Genomic DNA, 12,861 nt, shown 5'->3' with positions numbered 1-12,861 from the left:
CATAAACTTGTACAACTCAATTTCTACTCGTCAAAGCTTAGTGGTTGTATTGCTCTGTTGGATTTGTATTTTGTTTGTTGTTACCCTGTCTTCATATATTTTTTATTAGACACAGTAACGTTATAGAGGAAAAAGAAACTAGGGCAATTATAGTTTGTTTTAAAGTAAAACATGCTATAAAAGAGTAAGCACATTTAGATTTTCACACACGTTTTGTTACTTATTGCTATTAAGTACTACATAATTTTATTTACTCTATACAGTTACAGCAACGTAAATGTATAAGTAACTTTTTAAGTTATTGTAAAAATGTTCTCATTCCAACTGGAGTTTTATCTGCATTGTGCGTAAAACGATAATGTTCATCGAACACAATCAGGCTGACAAACACAAAGCTTCGAAAGTAATTTGCAAAGTGATTCAAACGAGTCGCAGAAGTTAACTTTGAAATTGATCTTTTCGCAGCGATTATGTCCGTGGAATTGAATTCTTGCTAATGGATTGGCATTCAATACATTTTGAATTGGTAATCATTAACTTTTATAAACCAATTTTTTTAGAATATTGCGTTCATGATTGACTCACATAATAATTTGTGTTTATTTGTAATTAAATACCTTGTAATGTATTTAAAAGAAAAACTATCAAAATTATTTGTTTAGTATTTTTTTTACTATTAAAAATGTAGAGAAAGATTTGATACATATGAATTAAATAATTCTTCATGTTTTATCGTTATATTTTTCGTGGGATGCCAGCTCAGTGGTTATAGTGCTCTACTAGTAATAAAAAAGACGCTAAATCAATCCTAAGAAAAGTGTGTAGGTTTTTGTAGCTTAGATAATGGGCTCAGCTGTCCTTTATTGTTAGGATTTAAAAAAATATCTTATTTAATGGAATAACTGGTTTTAGTCGTTACAAAATCTTCTACTAAGGCTCTACTATCCTTTACTCATATTTTGGTTAAAATGTTGTGCCACTCAAGATGGCGTTCCCATTTTAATTAGCAATGATAATTATATTGACAAATTAATTTATTTTCTTTGTGAAAATTCAATGTCTTATATAAAAAAAAAAAAACTGAAAAATTACGTCTTATAAGAAATATAATTTTGGAGAAATTACATTCAATCTATCAACTCGTCTTTGATGTTGACAAATTACTCGTCAAAACAATCGTAGACGAATCACAATTCTATACTGTTATTTTAAGATAGCACTTAACATTACTCTACCACATATTTTTCTTTATGTAATATTTTATAGTTTTAAATGTGGTTAACATTTGTGTTTAATCATTAATTTATGAAATATTATTGAGAGTAACTTAAGATTTAACAATCTCAATAATTGTATTGAATGTTAATTTAAAAAAAATGCTTTTTTTAGGTAATCGTATGTTTTATTACAAATTAAATCATAAATCTAAAAATATTTGATTACAGATTTATGGCAATAACCAGTGTAGCTATTTATGTTCACTAAGCCAGTCAACCACTGGATTGCAATGGTATTTTATCCGCTTAAACATGCAGCATTAACTTGCGCAGATATCCTAATTTACTCTGAGAGTAAATATATGGGATGCAAATGTTTTTCCCTGGTTTATCAAAATTTTTTTTGTATTCAACGAAAACATTTAATTTTAAATGGAATAACATTTATAATTTCATGTAAACTTATAAAACACTCAATTAACGCACCGGTTGTTTATAGTGAGTTGTTATAATACAGGGGTTTTTTTACGGAATACAAATTACAAGTGTAACTGTTTATTAAGAAAACAAGCTGATGTGTTGGTATCCCTGTTTTATTTACTTCATTGCTAATCAACTTGTTTTTATTATTGCATAGATATCTACAATGTTTCGTGTTATTGGAAATTTATTGTTAGTAAAACTCAAAATGGACTTTTTGCGAGTTTTGAAGGTCATGTAGGTCTAAGTTATTTTCTTCGCATCAGGTTTCCTTAACTTTTTGACAAATTGATTTATTAGGCACTAAAATTACCCTTGTAAACATAATTTCAAATATTTCTTGGCAAAAAACCAATTATCTAATTCTCATTAAGCTATTAAAACATGAATACATTAATAGTTAAACTAACACATAAATTATCTAATTAATATATTCTTCTACAATATCCCACATATTCTTTGAACTTTGGAAAACACCATATTAAGTCTGCTTCGCAATAATAGAACAATAATATTAAACCTTATAGATAACTATGCAACAATGTATATCAGCTGATTTTTAATGAAGTAAAGAACACAATGATACCAACACATCCAGCTTGTTTGGTTGTTAAAAAGTCTCTAGTGGTACTTGTAGTTTTGGGTTCGTTAAAAAACTTTCTGTAAAACTTCGATGTGAGATTAGTAAAATGATTATAATAGACATAACAATTAACATTTTAGAGCTTTAAATGCTGTTAGATTATTGTGATTTTATCATTATTTGGTATTATATTTCATGTTGTGCAGGCTGGATCAATGTATTTTCAAGCCCACTTTAGTTAGTTAATACTACTAGATCACTTGTACTCAGAAAAATATCCATAATAGTAAACAACGAGCTAAATCTTAAATTACTCACAAAAATAACATTAGCACAGCATAGTAGGCAATTAAATTCTAAGTAAGTAAATCCTCCAAAAACAAGTCAAACTGAAAAAATCTAAACGAAAGATAAATCAATCTCGTGATTTATTTTCAGGCAGAATACAATGAATAGATGACGAGAGAAGGCTACACGGTGATTGTCAGTGTTGTGACAAGTCATTTGTCCGTGTCACGGTGTGACTTGTGATTGATTGTTAAAACACAGCTTGAGGCTGTTACTGTTGTACGTAAACGTTTACAAGTTTTGTCAAATGTGTTCACTGACACGTGCTCTCTTTGCATGTTCTGACAAATGAATCAAACGTGAAAGGTTGATGGATCACATGGATTAAGATTAAACACTGTTAAGTTTGGAGGTTCAAAGATGCAATGGAAAATGTTTACCAATACGATTTTGATTTGTACAAATTATAATAGTTTACACATTTACAGTTCTTTTCGTGCCACAGTATTTAGCACCCTCCATCAATTCGCTCCGTAGTTAAAATATTGAATATAACAAGAAATACAATAATTACTAAATAATAACATTACATTATTGGTAATTCATTAAAATGTGATTTTAATAAATATATGTCACCTTTTTGGCTTAGCTTAGAAAAAACAAAAAAAACATTTGAACAGTTAATCGGAATGATTTTTTAAAAATCCCTTGTTAATCAAATATTTTATACATTAGTTGATAAGCATTCAACACTTAATAACATGTTATTTTTATGGGCTGTTTTGTTTATAAAACCAATGAAAATAATAGCATGTCATACTAAAAATTGCTATTCCTTTTATAAACCTTTTTTATTCTTGCTTACGTAAACAACTGCTATCAAGGTTTTATCGAACATGGAACCAAACTCGATATCATCTATACGAAAATGTAAATTCTATAATATTGATGATATTTTGTAGCAGAACTGCTTAAATATGTACAACATTAATGTAAGAAAACTGCTAGGCTTTAAAACGTATTTAAATGACTATAACTGTTTGAATGAGTTACTATAAAAACAGTAGTCTTTGGGCACCTAACTAAGCTCTCAGTTTTGATTTTCACTCAGTGAATTGCTTTCACCTCATCGAAGAAATAAAAGCGTCGAAAGAGTATTTAAGCCTTACTGTTATTGGAGCAATTCTCTTGTTTGAAGAGTTAAATTTACTTCAAAGCTACAAGTTTGTTACGTAAATGATTCTTACGTTCACCTTCAAATGTAACTTTGGTATTCTTTCATTGTAGTATGTTGATTTTGTAAATGATTGTCAATAATTGCACAAAAACAGCGAAGGATTTCTATCATAATTGCTTAAGCAAAAAACATATTATTCTTATGCCATTCAAATCATTAGAAAATTTAAAATTCACTTTACACAAAAGGTTTAGTGGTAATTAGGCCTGGGTACAGTTTGTTCCATTTTAATAAGAAATATGGTTTTGACACTAATTACATCTTAATCAGTCTGGATAAAACAGATTACAGTTAAAATTTGAAACATTTCATTCAATTACACAGATTTTATGACTAAACCAGTCGTTCGGTCATTTTAATAACATTTTAAACCATTATCATCTAATTTCCATTCTACTCGTAAAATATTGTTCAAAACATACGAAAATGTAGGTTGTGGAGGATGAATCATTGATTTAAAATAAATAGTACAGTTAGTGTTGAATACTGTTCTTTCCATCAGATTTTAAATATTACATTAGTTTTGATTACAGTATTACAAAACATGATTTTTACAAAAACACACTAATCTGTTCTAAAAGAGACATTAACTTTACAACTTTGCAAGTGAGAAAAAATATTTAATTTGTATTACACATGTCCTTGAGTGATTATTATGGTTTCATAAACGTCACCACCCCTAATGTATTCAGCTATATTCGCGCCTTACACACCCCACCGCACTGCGTCGGCTGCTAATAAGGGGCAAGCTGGCGTATTTGATTTATGCCATCTTCTACTGACGCAAGTTCTACGACGGGAGTAATTTGAAAATCCGTAATACTGTAGTCAACAGCTTCAATATTAAACATAGTTGAGGCCACTAATGAAAATGGGTAGGACCTTGAACCATAACCTTAATATTTCTTTACATTGTACGTTCTAGAAATTGGGATTCGTTCGTCTTTCAAGTTGTTTATTGGTATGTTTGTGAGGTCAAAATAACTTAATTTTAAGAAATTATCTATGTATTATGAGTAAGCTGAAATGCCTAGAAAGAAGTCATCATTTCAGCGACGAAAACACTTTACATTTAATATAACTTTAAAATGATTTATTTTAATATTACTTTAATCGTGCATCACACCCTTATAAGTAACTTCTTCTTCCAAGAGTTTTACTGTAGGTATCAAAATTTATGATTAACAAATCCAAGATTTCAAAAAATTTACCTAGTTTCATCAATACAGTGTAAATTATTATACTACCAGAACAAAATTACATTCCACGCTTACAACAATAAGAATGCCTCTGATTTAATTATTCCTACTGAACCAGTCATTTAACTTTAACTGTATTTTTAAAATTCAATTTTAGAAATTTTATTCACGGAAAAACATCATTGTTTGATTTTTCAAAAGATTACAATAAACATTCTTCACAATGATTGTCACAGTGTGACAAGTGACTTGTCCGTGCCGCGTTGTTGACTTGTGATTGATTGTTAAAACACATCTTCAACCGTACAAGTCTACTTGCAATTTTATATTTACGTATTCAAACATTACAAGTAATATTATTGGTAGTTTAGACAAATTGTTTATGAAATATACAGAATGTCCCTTTTGCAATTTTTGAACTTGGTGTCATTTGATGGGGAAGTTATGTGGAATTATTCCACCAAATCCTCAGGTTTAAGTATTTTTAGGTAAAATGTAAAATAGCTGCAATTTTTTAACTGAAAAATAATTTGTAATGATTTAAAAAACCATTAACCAAAAAACCATTAAAACCATGCGATTTTAATGACTTATACAATTGCATACCAAGTTTTATCTTGCCTTTACCAGCTTTTGATAATAAAACAGCAAAAAACTAAAAGGTAAATATCTCGCTAAGGAGTCATATTTGTAAAAATTCTACCATGGATTTTTGTTGTATTTTGACCCAATAAACCTATTTTTGAATTCATTGTACTTACTTACAGTACACCCTGTATAAATCAAACAATTTTACTACTAGGCCATGACGTATACTACTTTTTGTTTATATTTTATATTGTTTAGTTATAATAATTGTACGTATTATTGAAGCTAGGATTTTGTAAAGTACTTATGTGATAGTACTTAATTAGTATTAAATTCCTTCCAATACCTCAGGAACGTGTCGTTAGCTGGCGGATTTAATCTACAGGCGTAATCGCTGTTTCAAGATCAGTTTCCAAGTAAAGTTTAGCAACTTGTTTGAATCACTTTGCAAATTGCTTTTATCCCTTCGAAGGAATAATAGCTTGGAATTGCAAAGGGCCCTAAGGCTATATTGTCATTGATACAATCCTATTATTGGGTTAAACCAGGTTCAAAGGTCTATTAATAACACTGAGAACCTTAAAATAGATCATTTAGAGAAGTTTCCTGTAAGAGAATAAAGATTTATCACAATATTAAAACACAACATTCCGTTGATTTATTCATAAACACAAATTAAACATTAATAAATTAGAATTAACTGTATTTTGTAAACTTAAGTTGTATGCTCAACTACACTATGAATTAAAATTTTAAATAAAATATAATTTCTATTATATTTTATAAAGATAAAGTGATGATATATGCATATTAAATCATTAAATCCAGATAAACCTGTTAATATTTGTTTCATTAAAAAAGGTCGATTATTGCAAAACATTGTAATTTTATCATTGGCAGAATATCATTATATCTGATTAAGAGTAAGGTCAAAAGCATTTATACAAGGCTCTTGCAAACAAGCCGAGTTTTAAATTAGCCAGTTTTTAATATATTCCTGACTAAATGCTGAGAGATTACTCCATTAAAAATGGAAACATTGCCGCTACATTCGTCTCATAAACTCGGGACAATAAAACCCAACGGAACGTCTCTTCATTTTATTTATGCCCAACATTTATCATTCTTACGTTTTTGTAAAATAGGAACGTAATATTCCTAAAGTTGGTTTACGTTTAAATGAATTAGATTCGGAATTTCATTTCAATGCTTTTGAGATCTTATTATGTTTAGCTTTGTTTAGTTGGATATTTTTATTTGTATCTTTAAATGGTTGCTAATTCAGCGTAAAATATACAATGGATCAGTCGTGCTGTTAAATATTTATTTAATTGTTAAAAAATATAGTAATGAATCTAGTATTAATTTGTTAAAAGGTTTCATGATTCGAGGACATGTGTTTTATAATTAGAATTTGTAGACTTAACGCATTTGTCTTAGAAATTTGATAATGCATATACCTACATATTTTACACGTTCATAAGAACTCTATAAATATAAGAAAATATTTTACATTTTTTTAATCGTTTATGTATTGTGATAAGGGTTTTTAAAACTTTTTTACAAAGAAATATAAACTAACGACCTCTAAATATATATGATATTTTGCAAAACATTATTTGCTGGATATACTATAAACTAAAAAATTGTTAACTTATTCATTAAGTACATACAGCAGTACTTTACATACTCACAGACAGTTAAATGTAAATAAACTGACGGATTTAAAGGGAGAATTCTATAAGAATTGGCTAAGTCGAATTTTGAACGTACAAAAACTACTTGCAGTGCATTACTACTCATAACAAACTGGAAGGTTGTGATGTAAAATATCCATCAATCTTTTTCAATCACCTGTTTGCCTGAAGTTTTATATTTTGAATAATCATAAATCAATTACTGTACGTAAACACATTTATTTTCAAAAATTTAATATTCCATCTAATGTTTGGTCATCTTGATGCTGTACTTAATTATTATATTCCACAAAGTATATTGTTCAGATATATAATTTTAGGCAATGACTGTAAAAAGATAAATCGAGATAATCATGGAAATGATCTGAACTTTAAATGCTTTATAGTTTTATTCTAATATTACAGTATTTTTTTGGTAAAATCACTTAAACATCCTAAAGTAAATGTTATTATTTTTCCCAGATTATAACTGTTGCCGCCATGGTTCACGTTTGTACATTGCCGTATCGTGTGCTATTAACTTGGTAGTAAAATGATAATGTTATGAGGAGAATGTTTATGTAAACAGGCCCATATAGGGCAGTAAACGATCCGATGGCAGGTGGGCTGCGTTTATGGCACTTGATACGGTTATAATCAACTTCAACAGAACGCAACCGAGAATGTGGATAATACTCTACAATTTTCAAATAATTTCGTTTGTTTCACAAATCTTTATGGAACCATAGATTAAACACTCTCCCTTATAGATTGTGCGTTATTTTTGATCAGCACAATGTTTAACGTTTGTTCTGTCCGGCTCGTGTGGGGCGAGTTTTCGTTTACAATATTTGTCTTGTTATATCGCTTTTTTAGACTAGTTGAACAAAAAAAAAAAAAAAACACCACCGCCTCAACAAACTTGCAGACTAAGTGAATTTCCATGTATCCATTTACCTGGCTGGATTTCTACTAAAATATCCCCTTGTGTCAGATTTATTTCCTATTTAAATGACAATAATTTTAACGAATACATAGGTTTGCTGCTACAGTGAGTGTATTGAGATGTGTTTTTTTATGCTGATTGCTTAGTGCAAAATTAATGAAATGACAAAATTTGATTAAAATATATCCATAACAAGCAATCTACAACATTATTTATTCTCCATAAGAATAACATGGAAGTTTTAAATTGATATTTTTTAATTATCTCCGTAACCGTTAGGCATACAACAACACTTCTACATACAAAATTGTTTCTTTTTTAAAGCTATACAAAATGGTTGAAAGGAAATTGAAGATTTTTTGTTTTCAGGACAAAAAGTAGGGAAGCCCAATTTTTACCCCATAAAACCCCCATAAACCCCTGTTCCCATAGTCCGATCATGCTGGTTCGTGATCTTTTTGTATAAACGTAGGCTTACACCTGAAAACGAAAACTCAAATCGGTCCCGGGTTTAGGTCTTATCATGAGACCTACGGTAATAGCTTATTCTCTATATGGGAAATTCGCTAAAAGAACTGTGGGGCTATGTTAAAGTTTCGTCCTTTGTTTTACAACCAAACAGTAATGCAACAATAACAAAATTTGCAGTAACAATAAGATAAAACAATTTTGTCAACACTAGCGCTTAGCGTCACCTTCATGATCCCTACATAAATCCAGGAATAGGATTTTACAAATGGATTAGAAATCCACGTGTGATAGTCTATAAAACCTTCATTGACTTTTTACCTTTCTTAGCAAAAAATAAGGGTTACCGTACCTATGGTACTGTCCAACTATGGTTTAACGTTGGCGTGACATCTTCGTCGATGGTAGTACCAAGACCAGCAATATCTTATTTCCTTATCTTTTAATATCCTTATATACTTTTTAGGTTAAATGTATTAGTATATGTGTGCTTCTACTGGAATATATGTATTCCAGCTGTAACTGTGAAAGTGTAATAATGTTTTCATTATATACTCTTCATATTACTCTAGTATTAATTTTTTTCCATAATCTCTAGCTCGAATATATTTCAATCGATGTAAAAAAAAACTATTAGTAAGTGTACAACTTGTTAAAACAGAATTTTTGGATTTCGAAATTTACGGTTTTACTTCTTAAATTGTTTACAAAATTTGTTATAACAATTTTAGAATACCATATTTAACTAGGACGTTTTTACTAGGTGAGTTACTTGCATTGAATTCAATATTTAAATATATTACAATCCATTTTTAGTTTCTTAGACAAGTTTAAACTGATAAATTTGATGTGAAAATATTTGTTCATGTGTTATTTGGCATTAAAAATCCTTCATGTACTGCACTAATCAGACAAAAATAAATTGAAGGATCTATATCAATTTGTGTTAAGTTTTAACAATGTTGAGTCAAATAGCAAAACCATTTAACCTGTGAAATTATAATTAGTATTGTTTAGTAAATAAAACATTTAATTACACATCGTTAAACTATACTTTTACGTGATCACTACTGCGAACTAAATGTCTTTAATTTTAATGATTCAAACCTATTTCATGAGATACCTAAACACGTATTTCTTCTTATTTATATTTGTTTATATAACTTGAATTGTATTTTTGTTTTGTTAAAGTAAATTATTTAATTTAGTTTTAGTTCTAAAATTTAATTTTAATGTTAATTTAGAAATACATTGTAATATTTCGTATTTGTAACATTGTTTTGTAAAAGATATGTTTGGAATAAAAAATCTTGAATCTTGAATCTTTTTTTCCCTGTTATAAAGGATGTAGATGCAACAGTTTTAAACATATTCAACTATCAAATCAACTCGATCCCGTGAAAACAGTAAGACCATTTTATACTGTGACGCGATGGTTTTGGATGTATAGTTATAACAAATGGGGACAACAGAATGACGTAATATTTCCTTTATCATGTAAATTTTCAACAGGCTGCTGAATGCTCGGTTGGATCGTGGAATACGATTAAATGTTTAATCTCGTTAAATACTTAAACCGGTCGGGATTCACAAAACTTTCTACCCTGTTATGTTCTGGATCCCAGGTTTATGTTGCATTTTATCCTATCTGCAAAACATGGAATAGCAATTACAGATATGTATCGTTAAAATTATAGATTTATGATGTATGGTTATGGAGTAGAACATACATTAAGTTTTTATTTATTTTCCATTCTTTATTTAAATTTATATAACACAATATAACTTTAATAATGAATGCGCTAAATAGTTTTTACAAATGAAATACCAACGTTTGTTCTATTTATTTACAGCGCATTGTTTGTAAAATTAAGTTAAGCAAGTAAAGTTAAATGATTGTTTTTTCGCAATTGGTGTGCATGGGATTTAAGTAGCCTAAAATCTTTAAGCATTCTAAGTCATGAATATTTATTTATATTTACAGTGGAAATATTTGTTTGAAAATAATATTGACAATACGTTAGTTATTGTTATCAAGGATTGGATTGACTACATAAAAGTGGTAACTTTAATTATATAGATTTTATAGTTTTATCATACCTCACCATACTAGAAGATTTCAATTGCACCTGTTTGGTTTAAAAATAGTTTTATATCACCAAAAAGGTTATAATACAATTTTATAGGCTTACATTCATTATGAGAAATAAATCCCAATAAACAAAACAATTTGTGTGGACAGTCGAAGCTATCTTTGAGAAGATTCTTCTGACATTGTTACTCCTTAAATAACAATTTACATTACTTTATGTTTTAGCATTGACTATTGGATACAGAAGTTGTTGTATTAATAGTCAAACGTTTTAGTCTGCAAAAACAAATTATGAGTTTAAAATAATACTATTGTAAGTTATAAAATTAATGATTTAAGGTATTTTTATATACTGTGTGTAAATATTGTAGGCCTAATTTAAATAATAAAAAAAACTATTTATTTTGAAATATTTTACCATATTCTTATTTGAAACAGATTTTTTTTGTAAAATGATAGTTATTATTTTACTATAAACATAAAATTGCGTGCTTTTTTCTAGCTTACTTCTTCTTTTTAATTATAAAAGAAACTGCAATAAGTTAGTATCACTATGTAAGCAATCGACCAAAACTTAAGTTTGTTGGGATTAGGGATTTTTGGAGGGTAATATGCAATGCTCTGTGTTTTATTGAAGATTTTCTCTGATACTATTCTCTCTATGGTCGAGTTACAATGCTATTTATATTACTTTTTGAACACTACTTTTTGAGTTGGCCTATTTTGCAGATGATATTTCTTTAAGTTGTAGACTAAACATTAAACATACTTAAGGGTTGCTTCATGGATATAAACGCAAATTGTTTATCCTAAAAATTATCAAATAACATAAACCTTTCGAAACTAAATATTATATCACTTTTGACGTGTTTATTTTTACTTTGAGGTTGAATTTAAATATTATGGAAATTATATATTGATATAACTGACAAACCAGGCCTAGATGAAATAATATTAACTACTGAAACTAGATTTAAACTAGATAAAGATTTAAATATAGATTATCTCTGTGATTATAAACAAATTGAATAGGGCGATTTTGTTTATGAATATACAGTTACAGTTTATATATACCTATGATATACAGTTATTGAAAGGTCGCCGGTTCGATCCTGAGAAAAGTCAGTAGCTTTTTGATGGTTCGAAACTGGACCCAGCTGTTCCTGATCATTGGGCTTTAAATAAATGATCCTGGCTAATGAAACAGCTGATCTTAGTCAGTAACAAAGCTACACAGGTCATCTCACACCATTCTACACTCATCCTTCACTCATATTTGGGTTAAAATACGCACCTAAGTGTCGTCCCCATCTTAATGATTGATTGATTGAGTGATTGATATTGTCAAAATCTCTTAACCTTAGACGTTTATCGATTAGAACAAAGTGTGTCCACAAACGTGTAAAAAACGTGTAATGAAATTTATAGACGAGTAGTTACTCTTTATTTTGCATTCTAATGTCTTTTTATAATATAAATTGTTTTATAAATATTGTACAGATACTTTTAAATGTTACTAATTTCAGTTTCATTCACAAAATATTTTACCCTTAACCGTAGTTGATTCAAATTTACTATTTTTTACTTCGAAAATATCCCATGCTGATCATTTGAATTATTACCACTTATTTCATCTTATTACTCGTAGTAATTCGTAAATATACATAAATTTACCATTCAACCAACACAAAATAAATCTCAATCCAACCTCTAGCAATGATAGCTGACTGGGTAATCCTGACGGTGAGAAGGGCCAGAATCCAGCCGACGGCGTTGCGTAGATCTCCCATGGCACACACTCGCGACAGCACAAGTCACATGGAACAAACCACGACACGTAGAGGCTGGCCCAGCGACAGGCTACTCGCGCGTCCCACGCTGAACTGCCTCTGACAACGCGCGCAACAACAATGCGACAAGCGCGCATGTGCACGACGCGACGTGTGTCGGGTCTCGCCCGGGCATTCGTAGATTGTTGGCCGTCGCTGCAGCCGCTCCGAAGATCCAAGAATATTCAAGGAGCTCATTGCGATTCAGGGTGAAATCAGCCCTAGTGAGGCGGAATGAGTGCTGAATAAATTGGGCCC

The 12,861-nt window shown here is 29.5% G+C and overlaps 1 protein-coding gene across 1 annotated transcript in view; it reads right to left on the bottom strand.

Moving 5' to 3' along the window:
• Nucleotides 1-12,639, bottom strand: part of LOC129001439 (lachesin-like) — a 321,533-nt gene extending 308,894 nt beyond the window's left edge. The window contains exon 1 of the mRNA XM_054428707.1: nucleotides 12,483-12,639. Coding sequence (XP_054284682.1) covers nucleotides 12,483-12,564 — 82 coding nt within the window. The 5' untranslated portion in view covers nucleotides 12,565-12,639. The remainder of the gene's footprint in view (nucleotides 1-12,482) is intronic.
• Nucleotides 12,640-12,861: the final 222 nt, after the last annotated feature.

The sequence above is a fragment of the Macrosteles quadrilineatus genome, unplaced genomic scaffold (genome assembly GCF_028750875.1).
Source record: "Macrosteles quadrilineatus isolate MER2022 unplaced genomic scaffold, UCM_ALF_1.0 Scaffold_8__2_contigs__length_117827958, whole genome shotgun sequence".
NCBI classification, from domain to species: domain Eukaryota; kingdom Metazoa; phylum Arthropoda; class Insecta; order Hemiptera; family Cicadellidae; genus Macrosteles; species Macrosteles quadrilineatus.
This window is presented reverse-complemented; position numbering and strand designations above follow the sequence as displayed.